Source organism: Tasmannia lanceolata, unplaced genomic scaffold (assembly GCF_043159265.1).
Source record: "Tasmannia lanceolata isolate RefF3 unplaced genomic scaffold, GAP_Taslan_0.1 ptg000008l, whole genome shotgun sequence".
Lineage (NCBI taxonomy): Eukaryota > Viridiplantae > Streptophyta > Magnoliopsida > Canellales > Winteraceae > Tasmannia > Tasmannia lanceolata.
In genome coordinates this window covers 3,333,330-3,354,726 of record NW_027518685.1, presented here as the reverse complement: position 1 = coordinate 3,354,726, position 21,397 = coordinate 3,333,330, and the positions used below count along the sequence as shown (strand labels likewise).

The 21,397-nt window shown below is 38.2% G+C and overlaps 1 protein-coding gene and 1 pseudogene across 2 annotated transcripts; both read left to right on the top strand.

Moving 5' to 3' along the window:
- Positions 1-3,531: 3,531 nt before the first annotated feature.
- Positions 3,532-7,721, top strand: LOC143883959 (alpha-terpineol synthase, chloroplastic-like). The gene is made up of 7 exons (XM_077387292.1): positions 3,532-3,805; positions 5,017-5,281; positions 5,378-5,750; positions 6,318-6,536; positions 6,653-6,791; positions 6,901-7,149; positions 7,269-7,721. Exons 1-7 carry the CDS (start codon positions 3,662-3,664, stop codon positions 7,569-7,571), a joined length of 1,692 nt encoding a protein of 563 aa, XP_077243407.1. The 5' UTR covers positions 3,532-3,661; the 3' UTR covers positions 7,572-7,721.
- Positions 7,722-13,224: 5,503 nt separating this feature from the next.
- On the top strand, positions 13,225-19,869 carry LOC143882450 (alpha-terpineol synthase, chloroplastic-like; annotated as a pseudogene). The gene is made up of 7 exons (XR_013252241.1): positions 13,225-13,368; positions 17,811-18,069; positions 18,158-18,530; positions 18,660-18,878; positions 19,039-19,146; positions 19,276-19,524; positions 19,636-19,869. The product of XR_013252241.1 is annotated as an alpha-terpineol synthase, chloroplastic-like (transcript).
- The last annotated feature ends 1,528 nt before the right edge of the window (positions 19,870-21,397 follow it).

The following is a 21,397-nucleotide window of genomic DNA, read 5'->3' as shown; positions in this document are numbered from 1 at the left end:
GTAAATATAGCAGAATGATTTCAGCACAACCATGTTTTGATAACATGTGCTCATGTATCTTGTCTTTAAGTATTTAAAGAGCTGTAAAAGGTTTATTACGGTTCCAAAAAGCACATAAGAGAGAATTAAATACTAGAAGACAAGATACATGAGCGTATGTATCAAAATATAGTTGTGCTGAAATCATTTCCCTATATTTAATATAATAGTATTTCTGAATTGACTTCATATCAATCATCACTGGCCTTACTAATGGGAGGTTCCTGCAGTCTCCATAGTGGGCTGGTTCCCTTTCTTCCTCACGCCTCATCGTGACGTGTCTTTGTGAAATATTTGAATATGAGAAGAAAAAGAAGCTATTAGGAGACGGGCATGTTTTTGCACTAAAAAGAGCATTTGTCACTAAAATTTTAGTGTAAAATTAGAGAGGTTGAGGGATGAGGTTTATGAGTTTTACCACACAAACAATAATTGTTATGATCTTAACGATTAACCTTGGGACCCACATAAGTCATCTAAGCCATGTGAATGCCTCTTCTGCGAGATCAATTCTGACAAAAATCAATGATTTAGGCCACGGCTGAAAACGAAAACCATGATTTTTTTTTATTTTTTTTTTGGGAAATGATAAATGCGCCCCTTTTCATCGATCACTTGGGACACCCAGCAGCAGTGTGTCAATGACTACAGAGGGGCTGATTTACTTCATGTCAGAGGGATTTAATGGGGCTGAATGCACGTACACTGGGGTGTCCCTAGTAATCAAAAGGGGCGCATATATCACTTCCTTTTTTTTCATGATAATAATTAATAAATTTGTTTCTCAAGTGGTGAGAGAGGGGTAGGGCATGTGGGAGGAGTGACTTGAGGGGGCATGAATAAGCAAATTGTGAGAAGTGGTTAAAAAACAAGAAAAAAATCGACCATATTTTGGATGGATTTTTTGTTACATTTTATTTAAGGCTTTTCTTACCCTCCCCTCATTGAGTCGTGTCTATCCATCACCCCCCCTCCCTCACAATTGAGTAAGCTAATATTCCAGGAATAAAAATTCATGGTAGCCAAACATGCCCTTAATTTCACTTAGCATGTTGATTAGCTTCTCTTCATGGTATCCTAAGAACGCCTTAATGATTAAGATTGTGGGATCATCTAGGACCAACTGTAACAGGCTAAACTTGTGGTTGCCTAGCGGATAAATAAATTCGAGTACGTACACTGGACATTTAAGGGTCTAGATAGACCTCTCATATCAATTTTCATGTCATTATTTCTTCCTATTTAAGAAAACAACATGATAGGCACAGGGAACAGGGAACACCCTCCTCGTTTTTAACGAATGGACGGTGCCATGACAGGAGCACATGTGGTGCATATATTGAAGCAAGAGGAACCAGTAATGCTCCTTTCATGGGGCCACCTATCTGTGAAGAACGAGTACACCAACTCGTACTCGTTCCCACGGTCCCCTACTCATGCATACCCACATTGATTATGGCAACCGTGAAAAAAATAATATTCCAAATATTAGTAGGCCAATTACGAGACATGGGCGGAGTGGGAGAAAGAAAAGCTCATAAAAACAGGGAGGAAACGAATTTGAATTAGCATGACTCATGCTCTCTCCATCCTCTCCCCACTCATTCATTTCCATGTGTCTACCTCACCCTACTCAGCTCCTCTTTCATAATTGGCCCAGGAATATTCCATGAAATAATTTTTCACTGCTGCCAATTATGTCCTAAGGCCCTGTTTGGATTGCAGGAATTTTCTGGAAAAGTTTAGAAGGAAAATAAAAAACAACTTCAACCAACCCTGATTTTGGGCTTTTTCCTACATGAAAATGGCAAAACTACCCCTCCCATGCCATGTGGGATGTGGGGATTTTTTAGGTTACACTTTGGGTTTACTCCATAGCAGCACTCTAAACATAATCATATCATTAATTTCCCTATAAATTGTGAAAACAATTTTTTTTTTCTCAGAGATGTTTTTCTTGCAAGCCAAACAGGGCCTTGGGTCATGTACGTTCATACCAATACCCTCTTTACAAATGTGTAATACTGATTTTTTAATCTCTATATTTGCAAATATTTCTTCAGGGAATGAAAAAGTGTGTCATTTGTGCACATTTGCCATCTGATATTCTTCTGAATTTTTCAGCAGATTCGTATTTGTAATCTTCGGGGAGAAAAAGTTAACATTTGGCAATACAAGGTGCAATTTATTTGTGAAATATATAATAGATTTTTTCTATATGCTTATGCGCCCTTTTTCAGGTTTTTCTTCTACTCAACTGTGTAATACTGATTTTTAATCTCTATATTTACAAATATATCTTCCTTATGAATGATTCTTCAAAAAGATGTTATTCTTTTCTTCTTCTTTTTTTAACAAATGTTATAAAGCATTTTTTTTTGGGCCGCTGATGCACGGGTCTGCAACTAGTATCTAGTACACAAAAAGAATTGTATTCATACCGTTTTAAATAACAGGCAACATTTCCCACATATTTATCACCATTGGTATTAAAGATAGGCTACTGAATTTGCATTAGCATGTTTTGATAATGAAATAAACTCACCTTTGTCTTTTCCTTTTTTATCGGTTGCTTAGAGTTTTTAAGGAATTGTAATAGCTTTTGACATCTAATTAAATAATTAAAGTAAAGGTAAGTACCTCTACTAATCAAAACATGGTATTGAGAATATCTGTTTTAAGAGGAATGGTGCCCTTGCAAAAACAAAGCTCCAAGGCTGGGCGCCCACCCATTGGACCATCTCACCACTCTGGTGAGATGCTCTAATGGGGGCACCCATGTAGCTATTTTTTTTTCCAAGAGTTCCCTTCATTTTAATAGCCTCCTAAAGATAATGAGAGGCTTTTCTCTTTCTCTATATCTTTCTAAATTAGGAAGAAATTAGCAAAAAATTAAGAAATATTAAGAAATGAATAATGCTAGGGAAACCAGGAAAACAAGCTCTTCATTTATGGTTGCCGGAATTTTTTGATTCTTGGGACTTTTGTGGAATTTCCACAGGAAACCCACGTTTGGTTGGTGGGCCCAAAATAATCCCAGGAACTAAAATAATCCCGCACAAAACCTAGGAAGGGAAAAAATACTCCCATGAACCAAAATAAGCTTGCAGAAGATTTTTTTTCTTCCCAACATTTTAAGTAACCAAACAAAGTATTTTTTTTCTCACCATAGTCCGGTCAACCAAACAAAAAATTCCGCCACTTTTTGTTGCCCAACGTCTTGTCAAATCAAACGTAAGGCCACTTTTTGTTGTCAAATCAAACGTTAGGCCACTTGTCAAATCACCCTTCATTTATTGCCACTCATCAAAAGTGACGTACAACCTTTGATTGTTGGTCTTAGAACAGCCACACACCAGTAGATATTGCCTTGCTCATTTAATTCATCCTATATAGATGCAATAAGGCCCCACATGGCTCTCTATCCCCGCCTTACGCATAAAAAAATACATGTAGCTCTCTCTCTCTCTCTCTCTCACTCACATGCCCTTATATTCTCAACCACGTTCTCTCTCCCTCACTCTCGCCCTATAAATTGACAACCATTCTTACGTGGTTCAGAATCAAGATAGGATACCTTGTCTAGAATCAAGATAGGAAAGAAACCTTCCTACACTTGGTCATGGATTTTGTGAGTTGCATTTCTGGTTGCCCTTCAACGCCCAGTTCATCTGATAATGGAAAAGAAGAGGTCATCCGACGGTCAGCTGATTATCTGCCTAGCGTGTGGGGTGATCATTTCCTTACCTACTCTCTCAGTGAGGAGGTAATTAAGTTTCATCACTTCTAGCTAGGTGCCTTTTCTTATTGCTGCAAGAGGCCTACCATAATCTATCTTGAGGCCTATGACTGGTTCCAGTGGGAAAGTTGGACTCGCCCGTGGCCCTGAACAAGCAAAATGATGATAAAATTAAAAACAATAGTTCCTTTTTTAATGTCTACGCAAATGTGGACTCTTGTAAACCGATGATAAATAATCATGGGGTTTTTTTTTTAATATTATTTTTCATTTTGTTTCATCTCCTGTGTTTTTGGCCTTTTGTAAAGGCAAAAGAAAAAGACGTTTTTAAAAGGGAGAAAAATTAGGGCAAAAAGAGGGTTTTGTCTTGGAGCTCTCGTGTGTTTTTTGCAGTGAAGCACAAACAAGGGCTTTCTCATTCTTGTTATGGCCTTCTTCTGCTCCTACACTTCTTCTTCGTTAGATTTTCTTCTTTGCAAGCTAAGCATAGTGTTAAGAGTTTCCAACTACTTAGAGGAGCTTTTCATTATACCTGGTGTAGACATTTGAGAGCCATTTTGTAGTTACATAGAACGTTGGATGTAAGGTTTTTTCGACGGGTTTTACCAGTGTGTTGTGGTCATGGTTTAAAATTTCGACCGAAATCCGAAATTTCGGATTTCGGTGGAGACCGACACCGAAATTGACCAAAACCGAAACGGTCATTTATTTCGGCTGAAATTTCGGAATTTCGGTCGAAATTTCGGTTTTTCCGAAATTTGACCCAAAAAAATTGTTTTTTTTAATATTAATTTAATATTTTACAGAAATTTCGACCAAAATTACAGAATTTTCGGCCCAAATTTCATTAATTTCAGCAGAAATTTAATATTAAATAAAATATTCATTTCGTGCTTTGTACCAAATTTCAAAATTTCGGTCGAAATTTCAAAATTTCAAGTACCAAAACAGGTACCGAAACCGAAATTTTAAACCTTGGTTGTGGTAGCATTTTACTATTTTGGTTTTAAATAGCGTATATTCTCGTCTTGTAATTGCTTGTGTTTATTTTCTCTACTGGTTCCGTTTGTGGTTGTGTTTATTTGGCATCTATTTAGCATATCTTAGTTGTGTAAGACCTTTAATTTTTTCCATGTGTTCGTCGGTGCTGGATGTGCTAGATTAACTGGTGTTATTGGCGGTGGGTTTTGGTCGCAACAGCTCTGCCTGTATTTGATAGGGTTTGTGCTATTGTGCAGTGTGAAATACATGCGACTCGAGTTGAGAAGCTAAAGGAAGATGTGAGGAAACCACTTGAAGAAGCAAACGATCCATTGGCTCTGCTCGAGTTAATCAATGCCCTTCAACGTCTCGGGGTGGGATACCTCTTTGACAAGGAGATCAAAGGTGCCCTACACACCATATTTGTGTCTACCAACAACAACAAGGGTATACAGGGTGATCTCTATTCCACCGCTCTCCGCTTTAGGCTCCTTAGGAAACATGGTTATGAGATCTCACAAGGTAAATCCTTTTCCTATCTTGCCAATACTCATATATAAACATTTAATTCGTTTGATAGTTTGGTCTAACTTAATTTGAAACTTTTCTGAGGTTTAGATGTTTTTAAAAGATTCAAGGACAAGATGGGCCGTTTCAAGTCAAGCCTTTGCCAAGATGGGAAGGGAATGTTGAGCTTGTACGAAGCTTCGTACCTTGCTTTTGAAGGAGAAAGTATCTTGGATGAGGCTAAAGCCTTCACAATTCGGCATCTCAAGAACCTTAAGGGGAAGATGGACCTGACACTTTCCAATCAAGTAGAACATGCTTTAAAACTTCCCTCGCATTGGAGAATTCTAAGGTTAGAAGCTAAGTGGTATATAGATGCATATGAAAAGGAAGAGCTTACGAATCCTATTTTACTTGAATTGGCGAAGTTGGATTTCAACAATCTACAGACAATACATCAAAGAGATCTGAAGGAGACATCAAGGTATGGACTTTCGAGAAATCATGCATACAGCCATCATGAAGACTGTCAAACAGACAGTTACTCCAAAACCTTAAAATCTGTTAGAGTTGGTGTTATTTAATCATTTATTCTTCAACACTCCTACTCATGTGAGGCCCCTCTTTTTTTGGGTTGGCCATGCACGTGGCACATGTAACCCTTCTTTTGGGTTGGCCGTATATGTAGATTTTTAATATCAAGGAGTTGTTGGGTTTAGAACTCTGGACCTATACAGTGAGGCAATAGCTTTAATACCATATGAAACAACCAGCTACTCCAAAAAGCTTGTGTTAAAGTATAAAAGATTAAATAATGCCATCTCCAACAGCTAAAGCTTTTGGAGTAATTGGTGCTTCACATGGTATCAGAGCAAAGGTCTAGGGTTCTAAACCCAACAACTCCTTGATATTAAAAATCCACATGTAATTGCGAACCCAAACGAGGGGCCACATGTGCCACGTGTAGGCCAATCTGACAGACAAAATGCATATTGTGACAAACTTGTTCAAAATTTTGTAATAATAAATTTGTTCTTCCATGACTTTTAAGGTGGTGGAGGGATCTCAATCTCCGAGATAAGTTGCCGTTCGTTAGGGATAGAGTGGTGGAATGTTTCTTTTGGTCTTTAGGGGTGATGTTTGAGCCACAATACCAGTATTGCAGGAAAGAGCTTACAAAAATCAACCAATTCATAGTAATTATTGATGATATTTATGATGTCTATGGTTCTTTGGACGAGCTAGAGCTCTTTACAGATGCAATCGATAGGTTGGTCTTGATAACAACTTTTTCTTTTTCTTTTTGGATGAGGATATATATATCAAGTGGCATGAAAGTTAATGATTCAGTGTTGAATTCTCTTTTTTTTGGTGAATTGTTTTCAGATGGGATGTTAACGCAATAGGAAAGCTTCCAGACTATATGAAGATATGTTTTCTGGCCCTCTTCAACACTGTTAATGAAATAGCATATGGCACCCTAAAAGAACAGGGGTGGGATATCATTCCAAACTTGAAGAAAGTGGTAAATACATCTGTTCTTCCTAGTTAATTTTGTTTCAATATTAATCCCGTGTATCTAATTTCTTGCCTCAAATCTTTAAACTTATCTAGAAATTATGTGTTTATTTTAGTGGGCAGATTTATGCAAATCATTCTTGGTGGAGGCTAAATGGTATAACGACAAATATGTGCCCACCTTTGAGGAGTATCTAAACAATGCATGGATTTCGATGTCAGCACCACTTGCACTAGTCCATATTTATTTTTTACTTGGAAATAAGATTCAAAGAGAGGCTCTAGAATCCCTAGAAAAGTATCCAAATTTCATACGTTGGTCATCTCTGATATGTCGACTCTGTAACGATTTGGTTAGTTCAAAGGTATTCAATCTACACTTCGCCTACAAATTTACTATACATCTGTTATTTGATCCATGTAGCATTTGAACATTATATTGGTCAAATTGTTCATTTCATTTTGTATCTTTTGATGAATATAGGTGGAGATGGAGAGAGGTGATGTTTCTTCATCTATCCAATGTTACATGCACGAAACTGGCGTTTCAGAAGAAATTGCTCGCAAGCATATGAGAGCACTGATTAATGATCTATGGAAAAAGATGAACAAAGATTGTGCTGCTCTTTCTTCATTTCCACAAGCTTTTATTGATGCAACTGTGAATCTTACACGGACTGCCCAATGCGTATACCAATATGGGGATGGCTTTAGTGATCCAAACTGCAAGACAAAAGATCGTATCAAATCATTGCTTGTTCAATCCATTCCTTTGAAGGAGAGATAGTTTTGCTTTATTTTGTGTTGAAGATAGGGCTTGAGGGACTTAATTTACTCCGGGTCGTCTCTCACTGAAGGTGTGGATCGGTAATCTGTTTATGCTTTGAATAAAGTAATCTTTCATTAAAAAAAAAGTGTTGAAGATGGGTTAGTTATTTATCGATGTGGATTATTTCAATAGATTGACCATCATTGAGAAAATAGGTAGACCGCGCTCCTGCAATTTAGTGGCACAACGCAACCAAGTACTACTTTCCCTATCAAAGAACTTAGTCTTCCCTGTATCTCCCACATGTGATCTGTCTGTGGTAATAAAGCATCAAGGCAAACACACTTTTTTTAAGCCCGGAATTTATCTGGAACCTGACGCGACACCTTAAATTTTATTAATAAGAAAAAATAGTTACAAGAGGAGGATGTAGAATACAAGAAAAAAAATTAAAAGGAAAACACTTTGAAAACAGGATTCCGTTGGAAAATAAAAATGGGACTGAAATGACCCTTAATTTGACCATTTTAAATGTGCATTTATTACTTTTATGGGGATTTGAGCTCCCTCCATTTGTCTTTTAGCGGACGTGGCTCAAATCATTGAAGCCCCTTTTTGTTACCAAAACAGAATCCCGTTTTCCTATCAGTGCTCAAATTAAAAATCCTTTACCCATTTACAACAAAACAACTAGAATTTATTCAGTGTGATGATACGGAATACCTAATTGGTCACATTTAACAGCTCCTCTAGAGTTGTCAGGGAGAATAGCCCATTTCCAAAAAACATATAGGCAAACACACTTTTGACTCCAATTTGGATAGAAATGCTACAATGGTGAATGACCAAAACACTCTTATTAAAGGGTTAACTTTTTAAATAAATTCTACTTCAACTAAACACCGACAGCCACACACGATAAATACCTACCGGAGTTTGTCTGTCCGGCCATTAAGCCCTGACCAAGGATAAATACCTTCCTGAGTTTGTCTGCCCCTAATTAAGCGATGAATATTTTTGTGCAAAGAAAAAAAATGAACATTTATCACTAAATGTTTTAGGTAAAATTAGGGATAGTAACCTTCTGGGCATCATGTGGAATCAGGGCATCCGCATGTGAACTCTGCCTCACCATCTTCCTTCCTCCTTTGTCCTGGCAACCCAAAAGTCTGGGTGAAATAACTCAATATGAGATGAAGGAGAAGGCAATATTTAAGAGACAAACATTTTTTGTGTAAAAAAATATGAGCATTTTGTTCGGGGTTCCATGTGAAAGCCAAAGATCCCAAATCGGATATGTAAGAGATGCTATAAGGGTATGGGCACCCTCCCCTCCACGGCTAGCTTTTAAGGGTGAGTTCTACCCGGTTCCCAACAGGTGGTATTAGAGATAGGCGTGGTAACCCTGGTGAGCCTTCGAAGATGGAAATTTCCCTCGGGGAAGATCTTGCTAACCCCGGTATGCCTCCGAGGATGGAAAAATCCCTCGGGAAAGATCTCGTAGTTCACCGTTGCACCCGCATGGAGGGGCGAGATTGTCCATGTGCTTCCACGTGGAGGGGGAGGTTGTTGGGGGTTCCACGTGAAAACCAAAGATCCCACATCGGATATGTAATAGATGTGGGTGGGCTTTATAAGGATTTGGGCACCCCCCCTTAACGGCTAGCTTTCAAGAGTGAGTTCTACCCGGGTCTCCCACATTTATCACTAAATGTTTTAGGCAAAATTAGAGTTTTTCTGCCCAAACAGTAATTGTACGTTAAGATAAGATTTAGTGAACAACCTTAGGGCCCACCCACGTAACTGGGACCAATGATCAATGATGTGGTGGATCTAAGGCTCTTTACTGGATCTTGGTCCCATGTCACATGGATGCATCTTCTGCCATATCAATTCTGACAAAAATTCAATTATTTAATTAACTTCTCGTGGCTTGGTGATTAGATTCATTATTCATAATTTTGGTATGCACACTTGAGATGTATGAGTCGAGGTCAAGCACTTTGACATGTATGTGTCAAGAGCTAGGAACAACTTTAAATTTTTTGGATTTGGACTACACGATGGTTGGGTTTTTCTTGGAACCTTCTTAAGTTCCGGGGCCTTAGTTACAAGACTGCAGATTTTCCATGGCACATGACAAAAAGACATAAAGACTATCACGTGGCCAACAGGTGGTATTGCTTGTGTTTCAAGCTGCTATTTGAATAGAAGGGAAAACAATGCATCTAAGATGTTCTATTGGGCTTTCCCACCTAGGGCTTCCCTTTCCATTCTAATATGATTCACCATTTCAAAAAAAGAAAAATGCATCTAAGATGTTTGTCCCTGTTTGGATTGCAAGATTTTTCTGAAAAAAGTTTACAATAGAAAGTTTTTTCCTGAATTTCTTGTTTTTCCATTGTTGGATTACACTTTAAAAAAAGAAAAAGAAACTTAAAAAGCCGGAGTTTAATTTCTACCTAGATAGGCCATCAGTTTATAATGGCAACCCTTTAAATAAGACATAAACACATCATTTCCCTTAAAATTGTGGAAACAAAAAATTTTCCAAAAAAAACATTCTTCGCAAGAAACATTTTTCTTGCAATCCAAACAAGGCCAAGCACGTTTCTTTGGCCAACTTTTCAACCTTTTTTTTATAAGTAATGTGGGTTTGGTGGGAACCCCGACCAGTTTATTAAAATGAGAAAGATATTACAATCAGTTACAAAATATTAACCCTTATCTCAATAATAATAAGGAACGAGACAAGACCTATCCTCATAAGCAATATCTAAGGAAAAGTGAAAACACAAGGATGCCAAGAACTCTCTAACTTTTCAACTTTACCCTCGTATGTTTTGAAAATGAAAAAGTAATAGAGTAATGCTAGGAAAACATGGTTTTACAATTGAGCAGGAGACTGTATAAATGGGTTGGTTGTTGCATGTGCACAACCAGTCCTTTGGTTCAGGAAAATCACCCAAAAGGAGTATTTTGGCAACAATTTATTTCTCCGGTTTCCTCCTCAGTTGTGAAGCCGGTTTCCCTAGCATTAATCTTTTGTGAATGACAAAATTTAAGGCTATTGATACTGGCACTACCACATTTTTTTAATTGCACAAACTCACCTTGTCATTTCGTTTTAATTGTCTTTTGACAGCTTTTTAAGGAAGGGATGAAAAACATCAAAGGGGGTGAATTTGTCCTCAAGCAGTGAACCACTCTCTCAGAAACCGTTAGAAGGGGGAGGGGGGGCAATATCATTTCCCTTTGGGAATTGTAATAAAATGTGATGGGTTAAATAATAGTGAGTTTGTGATATTATCAAAACATGCTGGTGCTAATACCAAGAGCCAATTTTAACTAGGCTCGCAACTTGGGTCGGGTTTTACCCGGCCCGCATCAACCCGACCTGAAAATACACCGAGTCGGGTTCAAATAAGATGAGTTTCGGGGTGGGTCGGGTTAGACTTTTAAAAACCCGAGGATGCCACGGGTAGCGTCAGTTTTGAAAGTGAAAAACCCGACCCGACCCGACGTTAACCTATGTTTTTTGGCATTTTGTAGACACGTGATATCATTAATATAGGGCAGTGATATGATTAATATAGTATGCTGTAAAGGTTTAAACAATAAAGCTGATTTTGACAGCACGACTTCCCCTGTCTCACGCCATAGGAAGTAGAAACTTTATGTACGTACGACTTTCTTCTTCAACTTTACCTCGCTCTCGCCTCTACTACCAACTTACCAAGTGGTAAAAACTGAAATTAGTCTATGTTGCTCTCTCTCTCTCTCTCTCTCTCTCTCTCTTGCCATGGTGGTCTTCCTTGGCGAGATTTCAACCAGCATCTCGCCTTCAATCTTCACAGAAAGGGAAGGGTTTCCGGAGGTGTGGTGTTCCCTCGTGAAGAGATCGATTTTCTCCCTTTCTTGAAGATAGCAAGTGAAAACTGGTAAGGATCTGATATTTGCAGTCTTTCCCTTGTTTGATATGAAAAAAACACTCCCCTCTATCATTTAACTTTCATCCATTAACTGAATTTATCAACAATCTGTGACATAAGTAATGGAGGAAACTTTGCTGGCTAATTAAATAATTCCCAGGTTATTTAAAACATATATTATAAAATTTTCTGGTGGATACTAAACCCATATCTGTATTTAAAAAAATAATAATAATTAAACCCATATCTGTATAAGGGGATTGATATCGACACTACTATATTTTGATAACGACACTATACACTTTGTCTTACACCTTTTTAATTAGCTTTTCAGTGCTGTTGCATTAGTCCCTTTGGGAATTGTAATAACATGTGACAGTGGTGAGTTTGTGATATTATCAAAACATGCTGGGGCTAATACCAAGAGCCAATTTTAAGTTTTAACGGTGTTTTCTCTCCCACTGCCTCCTTCACCGCTCCTCTCACATAGTTGGGACCTCAAGTATTCCATAGAATAATTTTTTTTATGGTTGCCAAATGCCAACCACAAATTTCTAGCATAGATAACACAGCTGTAAGAGGGGCTTCTGAGTTCTGATGGCCACCAATATTCAGATCTGCTCAGTACACGTGGAAATTGGTTCATGCAATTTTAAGATTATTTAGGGGCTAAGATAAATTCGCACCCCCCTGTGGGATAATTCCCACAGGGGGGTGCGAATTTATCTCACCCAAATTTAAATTGGATTAAGAAAAAAGTAATGTTAGAGAAAATGAGAGTAACCAAACAAATGGGTTCATGCCACAACAAATCATATGAGGTAAAGCCAGCCCTTTGGTTTAGGAAAGTCAGAAAAAAAAAAAAACAGTAGATTTTTTTTTGCAGATATGACACATTCTCATTGTTAAGTCTCTCACATTGGTCTTACTCTCCTTTACAATATCATTTTAATTAGGAAAAATGACCAAAAAAAAAGCGCATTGGTCTAACTCTCCTTTACAATATCATTTTAATTAGGAAAAATGACCAAAAAAAAGCTCTTTCTTGTACTGTTGACGCTAAAGCAGTTACAAGTTGAAAACGACCAAAAAAAAGTACTATTCACTGTTCATATTTTTTTAGGACCCTTTTTCCCTTCACCCTTTTGAATAAAGAAATAGCTTTTTTTTTTACTTTTACGTTTAGTTTTAAAAGTGACGTTTAGTGTCGACAATTATTGACAGCTACATAGAGTTTGAACAACTACATTGTGTTTCACAACCACTAACACAAGGGTTTACCTCAACCAATCGGATTAAGCTGAACCACTATCAAGGTTTTAAATTTTGGTTTTGGTACCGATTTCAGACCCCACCGAAATCCAAAATTTCGGGCCAATTAGGTAATCCAACTCGAAATTCCAAACCGAAATTCACGAAATTCCGAAATTTCGGACCGAAATTCTCGAACCGAAAGAACTACTTTTTAGTCGTTTTCAACTTGGAACTACTTTGGCTTCAATGGTGCAAGAAAGAACTCTTTTTAGGTCATTTTCATCTCGCTCATGCAACAATATTGGCCTTTTGTGAACTTTCTTTGGCCGCCTTTAGTGTGTCGGCCTTTAAACGTTCACATTTACTTGCATCTCTCTCTCTCTCTCTCTCTCTCTCTCTCTCTCTCTCTCTGCCCGTGCCTATAAATTCTCGGCCTTTACGTTGCCTAGAATCAAAATAGGATATAGAACTCCCTCTACGTACTCATGGATGTTTTGAGTTGCAATTCTGGTTGCCCTCCCACTCTCACTTCATTCGATAACGGAAAACCAGGGGTTGCCCGAAGGTCAGCAGATTATCTACCTAGCATTTGGGGTGATCACTTCCTTACACTCTCTCAAAATACTGAGGTAACTTTTTTTATTTTTTTTCCCTTTCCTCTTTGAAAAATGGCAACTCAGATATGTGGGCTCTGCCTTTAATTGATGGGGTTTGACACGGTAATAAAGCGTGTAGTTGTTGAAGTAGAGGGAGAAATTATAATAAAGAATCCCTATAATTACTCAGCATCAAATAGGCTTAAACTGTACCAAATCTGAATTCTAATGAACTCTTGACACTCTAAAATCCCTAAGCAAGATGGTATGAATAGTAAATTTTGACCCTCTAAAGGGCCTATTTTTGAGATGCTTCCAAACAACCAATATACTAAAGTTAATTGGATATCTTGTACGTTTCGTCATCCTCTTTCCAAATATCCCTATTAATAGCCAGGATTGTTATGCCATTGTGAGAGTTACTTGCAAAACGGGTAACCCGTTTTAAACTTCAAATATTCGTAGCCAATGTTCATACTCATAAGTTATGCCTACACCCTGGGATGGTCCACTAATTTTTTATAACTTTAAATATTATTTCAAGGGTATCTTAGTAAAATTAATTTATATATATGCATTTTTTGAACGACTCTGATTTTTAGTATATTTTTAATTCTTCTCTCTCTCTCTCTCTCAAGTTTTCGCTCACCCTTACAGCTACTGGTGACACTGGAGCTCACCCTCTTCCTCTCTTTTCTAAAATTTTAACTGTATAAAATGTAAGTAGGACCTACTAGGACACTCTGATGGACAGCCCGATTTGAAATAGATCGTGCTCGATACACAAGAAGTAGAATCCGAAGAACACTCCAAATCTGATCCGACCGATAAAAGATTTGAATGGATCGTCACTAAGACATAGGTGGATCCGATCTGAATTGGATCCATTGACACCACCACTAGCGACCCTCTATTAGCCCTGGCAAATGGGCAGGCCAGGCTGGGCTTGACCCGTCCCGTACAGGTCGGGGTCAAACGGGCCGGGTGAAATGACCCGTAAAATTTTAAGGGTCACTAAGTGTGGACCCGCACCCAGCCCGTACGGGCCGGGTCGACCCGCGGGTCACCCATATTTTAATATTCTCAATGCCCTATTGCCCTTAGTCGAAAATGATATTTCCACCCCTCTTGCTTTTTCGATTTAGAAGAGGGAGAAAGGGACGTGTTTAAGAAAAATTGACGTTTTGTGATGGCTGGGTTTAAAAACAAGTTTTTATTGCACAGTTTTCCACCTCCAAATAAGTGGTAGAGAGAGAAAGGGACAAAATTCTTTCCACCTCATGTTAACTTTCTCGTCCAGGACAGAAAAACGACTGACAAACGTCAACAATTTATGACGGAAAAACACTATATAGAAAAAGTTCCTCACCCGAAGGTCTAATCAGCCCGGCCCAGTTATGACGGGCTGGGTGGACCCGCGGGTCGATTTTAAATGGGTCATTAATTGTGGACCCGGACCCATTATGTTATGACGGGCTGGGTGGACCTGCGGGTCCGGGTCACTTTTTGCCTAGTCTTCCGTATTACAGGAATGAGCGCATTCAATGGCTTAAAGATATTACCTGACAAATAAACTTGCAAAAGTCGATACACTAGATAGAGAGGGAGAGAGAGAGTGCAAAAGGTATACGAATAAGATTGTGGGTTGCAAGGACACAAAGGCCATAATTGGTGGCCATGAAATTTTTTTCATGGCAGATATTGACTTTTTATGTGAAAAAGTCTTTTTGTAATCCAAACTTATATTGGGGTGTTTTTAGTCATTATATGTTGTCCTTCTTTGAGACTTGCTCTATGCTTTTGGGCTTCTCATTCAAATTATTTGGGCTTCCCTCCAAAAGGACTAAAGTCATGAGAAAACTTTAGTCCTAGATGATAAGTGTGAGAGGATGAGAGTGGTCATATATATACTTTCACTCTCTTAGCCTTGTGAATGAGCAAGAGGTCATGAGAATCCTACGAGCACGGATCGCCCACTTGGGTCCAGCGGGCTTTTGGTCTTACCACACACGCGCGGCTCGGCCGGCCGGGCACGTGGGCCCAAGGATTTTTCTTTTCGTTTGTTTAATTTTTCTCTTTTTGTTTTAAAGGTTTAAAATATTCTTTAATTTTTGTTTAAACTCTTTGTTACCGTTTAAGATTCCGTATCGACGTGGTTTAGTGGCCGTTTAGGAGCGACGTTTCGCTAGTACGTGTCTCTTGTTTTCCTACAAAACCGGATTTAGAGATAACAGAAAGGAATCCTTAGCAGGGAAACCTTCCTGATTCTCTTTTTTCTCTACGTCTCTTTCTGTTTCTGATAATTATGGTTTCCCCCAAGATTATCTGATCAAGGCTTTCTGACACATATAAGCGAGTTTGATAGGCATCCGGGCTGCGTGAGTGCACACCCCTGGAGCAAGAGTTTTTGTATCCTGGAGACATACACCGTGAAGCCCATTTGCACCAATTATTCGTCATAGTGGGGGCGAAATTTATCTTAAGGACATCGAAGATCCTTCGTGCCTCAACTCGATAAGTGATCTAACGACTTTGTTTATTTGCTTACATTTAATTTTTACAGTAAATAGCTACTGTCAATTTCTGATTCCAAAGTTGCGAGATTAAGAGGTTACAAGGTAATCTTGAATCCTAAATTACAGATTTGCACATCGATTTTTCTAATATCAAAAAATAGGAAAAAACAATACTCAAAATAGAGTTTTTTTTCCTATTTTTCAGCCAGTTAGCTCCATCTCCTCACTCCCTCTCAATACTCTCCCTATCCCATTCCCACCTTTTTCTATAGTACTCTCTTTTCACTTTGGCAAACTAATATTCCATGGAAAAAAAATCATAGCTGCCAACCATGAAACATGGCCTAAATATAGATTTTATGATTTTATTAATTAAGGTGGTGATGTTGAGAAATCTGTCAAGCAAAATCAGATCCGATCGTGCACAAATAAACGAAATAGTAAAAAAAGAAACAAGTCACAAGGTGCGCACCAAGATTTTAAGTGGTTCGGCAAAGATAGGGGCAGGGTTGAGCTTTTGCTAAAAAAATGAATTGCAATCAACCCAAACCCAACCCGATGTCAAGGTAAAAGCCTAATCTGAATTCCCAAAACTCGACCCGAGTTGCAACCCTATGCGAAGATGCCTACGTCCGTAGACGAGAACACGATCTTCCACTATGAGAAAACATAATTCCCTAATTTATTTGGTTGTGGGTATTTACCTCGGAGAGTGGTGGTGCAAGTAGTCAGCAGGGAGGAGACGAGCATTGGATTTACCTTCAACTTAACTGGGAGAATATTGGTATATACTGTTTGGCTGTAAACCCTAGAGAGAATAGCAGTAGGGGTACATTACCAATAGAGAGAGAGAGAGAGAGAGAGAGAGAGAGAGAGACATTGAAAGAGAGAGAAGCATCATTGCCGAGAAATTCAAGCAAATTTCCTCCTTTTTTGTTGATTTTGGCTTGAATTTTTTGAGGTGACAAGGGTTGACAAGTCAACAGATCTGCAATAATTAACTATGAGGCCTTGGCAACCCGACCCGACCCGCCCACCGTCCTCTAATTTTGTCATAATTCTCTTTGGGATATTGTATTTTTCTGTTTGGCCCAAGGTGAACCCGACTCAACCCGACCAGATTCGGGTTAGATGGGTTGGGATAGGGTTGAGAGATTTAGAGGCGGGTTGGGTTGGAGCTGACCACCTTACCCCAGGGCTCGGGGATTGGGTTAGGGTTGAGGGATTGCTATCTCGGGTTGGGTTATGGTTGGCCTCAACCTGATCCAACCTGACCCGAATTGCACCCCTACGTTTTTCTCTACCTGTAAAACTTAAAGAAAGCATGAGAGAGAGAGAGAGAGAGAGAGAGGGGTATCATTTCCCAAAATAAAGTGAAGTAAAAGTCTAATTTACTATTTCATTTCTATTGACATAGGAGGAAACTCAAAGGCTATTATTTGAAAAAATTCCTTGAAGGCAAGGAAAGTATAATGAATAGTGCATGACAACCAAACACCTGGGAAAAGAAAAATGACATCATGTTACTTTTCTTTCTCAGACAAATACTGTTTCAGTGGCAACCACCCCTTGGGAATAAGATTATACAATGTCAATAAAAATAATTATGCGGTTGGCTTTAATTACAACCCCAACTCCGTGCAATAAAGGGATCTAATCTCCTTACCCTTCGTGTTCTTAGTTCTTACATATACGGCCCTTCATAATTAAGCTTCTTCCATTGATTCTAATTACTTGTCTTGAATTGTAACACCAAGTGATATTGGTTTATGTTGGAAGTGATTCAAGGTTTAAAGATTAATTGATCGATGTGTTCATTATTTCCAATAGTTTAGACTATAAATGATAGTTCCACTCCGCTGCTAGTTCATGCATCATCGTGTGCTATGATCTTACTAACCTGTGTGTTGTTGGGCAGTCTCGTGCTTTGATCTTCCTAACTTGTGTGTTGTCGGGCAGTGTGATACAAATGTGATTCGAATCGAGAAGCTAAAGAAAGATGTGACGAAATTGCTCCAAGAAACAAACAATTCATTGGTTCTACTCGAGTTAATCAATGCCATTCAACGTCTAGGGGTGCGATACCTCTTTGACAAGGAGATCAAAGGCGCCCTACACACCATATTTGTGACTACCAACAAGAGGATAGAGGAAGATCTCTATGCCACCTCTCTCCGCTTTTGGCTCTTAAGGAAACATGGTTATGACATCTCACAAGGTAAATCCTTTTCCTAACTTCCCAATACTCGAAAACATTTAATTTGTTTGATAGTTTGGCCTAACTTTGAAACTTTTCTGAGTTGTAGACGTTTTTAAAAGATTCAAGGACGAGATGGGTGGTTTCAAGGCAAGCCTTCGGCAAGACGTGAAGGGAATGTTCAGCTTGTACGAAGCGTCGTACCTTGCTTTCGAAGGAGAAATCATCTTGGATGATGCTAAAGAATTCACAATTAGGCATCTCAAGGACCTTAAGGGGAAGATTGACCCAAAACTTTCCAATCAAGTAGAACATGCTTTAGAACTTCCCTTGCATTGGAGGATGGTAAGGTTAGAAGCTAAGTGGTACATAAATGCATAAGAGAAAGAAGAGCTTCCAAATTCTATTTTACTTGAATTGGCAAAGTTAGATTTCAACATTGTACAGACAATACATCAAAGTGATCTGAAGAAGACATCAAGGTATGGACTAAATCTATGATTGCAATATAGAGCATTTATGTTTGATCCAATCTTATAGAGAAAATACATATTGTGACAAAGTTGTGCAAAAAATTGGGATAGTAAATTTGTTCTTCCATGACTTTTAAGGTGGTGGAGGAATCTTCGACTCCGAGATAAGTTGTCATTCGCCAGGGATAGAGTGGTGGAGTGTTTCTTTTGGTCTCTAGGGGTGATGTTTGAGCCACAATACCAATATTGCAGGAAAGTGCTTACAAAAATCTTCCAACTAATAGCAATTTTGGATGATATTTATGATGTCTATGGTTCTTTGGATGAGCTAGAGCGCTTTACGGATGCGATCGATATGTTAGTCTTGATCACAACATTCTATTTTTTATTTTTTTTTGGATGAGGATAGATCAAGTGGCAAGGTCAAATGACTCAGTGATGTTGAACTAAAATCCTATAATTTTTCAATTTCAAAGCAATAGGGTTGAATTATTTTTTTTATTGAATTGCTTTTCAGATGGGATGTTAACACAATAGAACAGCTTCCAGATTATATGAAGATATGTTTTCTGGCAGTCTTCAACACTGTTAATGAAATAGCATATGACACCCTAAAAGAAAATGGGTGGGATATCATTCCACACTGTAAATTCATCTGTCTTTCCTAGTTTATTTTATTTCACTCTTAATTACATATCACTAATTTCTTGTCCAAAATATTTAAACTTATCTAGAAACTGTATGTTTAATGTAGTGGGCAGATTTATGTAATTCATTCTTGGTGGAGGCTAAATGGTATAGAAACAGATACACGCCCACATTTGAGGAGTTTCTAAACAATGCATGAATTTCAGTATCAGCACCACTTGGGCTAGTCCATATTTATTTTTTACTTGAACAGAAGATTCAAGTAGAGGCACTACAATCCTTAGCAAACTGTCCAAATTTCATACGTTGGTCATCTATGATATGTCGACTCTGTAACGATTTGGTTAGTTCGGAGGTATTCAATCTAAACTTTCCCTACAAATTTACAAATTCCACTTTTTCATTCGAATTGAACATTAAATTGGTCAAATTGTTCATTTCAGTTTGTATCTTTTGATGAATATAGGAAGAGATGGAGAGAGGTGATGTTTCCTCATCTATCCAATGTCACATGCACCAAACTGGAGTTTCAGAAGAAATTGCTCGCAAGCATGTAAGAGCAATGATTAGTGAACTATGGAAGAAGATGAACAGAGACTGTGTTGCTCTTTCTTTGTTTCCCCAAACTTTTACTGATGCAGTTTTGAATCTTACACGGACGGCCCAGTGCATATACCAATATGGGGATGGCTTTAGTGATCCAAACTGCTAGACAAAAGATCATATCAGATCATTGCTTGTTCAATCCATTCCTTTGAACGAGAGGTAGCTTTTCCATTGAAGGAGAAACAGATTTGGTTTGGTTTGGTTTGTGTTGAAGATGGGGCTCGAGGGACTTAGTATAATCGGGGTTCTGCCTCCCCATAGATGTGAATGTGAATGTGAATCTGCAATCTCTTTTTGCTTTGAATAAAATTATCTTTGATAAAAAAAAAAGTGTGGAAGATGGGTTAGCTATCAACACATGTTTATGGACGTGGACATTTTTTTTATTTGAAAAGTTTTTTTTAATGGTTTTTTATTTGAAAAGTTACCATTAATTAAATAAGAGAAGATTACAAGTGCACTTCAGGGAGGAGACTCCCTCACTCTGCCACATCTAATTTTGGTTAATCTACAGGTGTACTAAGGGTGAGCCTTGGCGCAATGGTAAGGTTGCTCCATTGAGACATAGTGGTCACAGGTTCGAGTCACCGAAACAGCCTCTCTGCAAAGCAGGGGTAAGGCTGCGTACATCTAGCCCTCCCCAGACCCCTCAATGGCGGGAGCCTCGAGCACTGGGCCGCCCTTTTTTTTCACTGCAGGTGTACTAAGCACCAATAAACGACATAGATCTAAACAGTTGACTAGTGAAAGAATTCATTTTCAAACATTAGCTCAATTTTCATTAATCTCTATTTGATCCATTCTGTAAAAAAAAAAATTAAGACCACTAAGAATCATAAAATTTATGCAATTCATTCGCAGATCATAAAATTTGTTATGAGGGTAAGAAATTACAAAGTTGCCACATAAATTATTCAATTTTGAAGCATACTCATAAGGAATAGTTATAACTGATCAAAGATCATAAGACTCGCAGTATAGTTAATGTGACTAAGAATTCCACAAGTAAACATGGACTATTCAATAGCTAGACCATCATTCAGATAATATATATGCAGATGACGAACGAGCGGGCATGCTCGTATTCATCATCCCACCCTTGATATTTGATCTGCTAGACCCGTCAAAATTGATCTGATACACTACTGTCCGATCTGATATTCCCAGATAAAAATACAATTACATGATAAACAACTAAAAACACGACTGAGATTGTTAAAAAACACTAAGACTGAGATTGTTATCAAGCTGTGCCTTATGTCCTGAAAGGTGTTGGATGAACTTGTGCTATGAGAAAAGTAAATAGAAGTTAGTAAAATAATAAAATCATTTTAATAAAATAAGTACAAATAGTGAGCTTACACTAGCCTTAGTGAGTGCCGAAACAGGGGACTGCTGATTTACCCTGATATTTTGCCAATGTAACTCGATTTTTCCCAATTTACTTGGATTTTTGCTAATTTATCACTTTCTGCGGCTAAACTCAGAAAAAGTTCGTGGTAAATTTGTGTTATTGGTGAACAAATGAATGCATAAAGCTATCTTTCATTAATGGTGGTTAATGATAGTCGACGAGACAGGAGGGTGGAAGCAGTGCACTGACTAGTGAAGGCAACCGCGGA

What these genes read in the sequence shown, in the direction of transcription:
- LOC143883959 (XM_077387292.1), top strand. Translation starts at nt 3,662, where the DNA reads ATGGATTTTGTGAGTTGCATTTCTGGTTGCCCTTCAACGCCCAGTTCA. An exon ending in TTTACAGATGCAATCGATAG is followed by an intron (nt 6,537 to 6,652) that starts GTTGGTCTTGAT and finishes AATTGTTTTCAG; the next exon opens with ATGGGATGTTAACGCAATAG. An exon ending in ACGATTTGGTTAGTTCAAAG is followed by an intron (nt 7,150 to 7,268) that starts GTATTCAATCTA and finishes TGATGAATATAG; the next exon opens with GTGGAGATGGAGAGAGGTGA.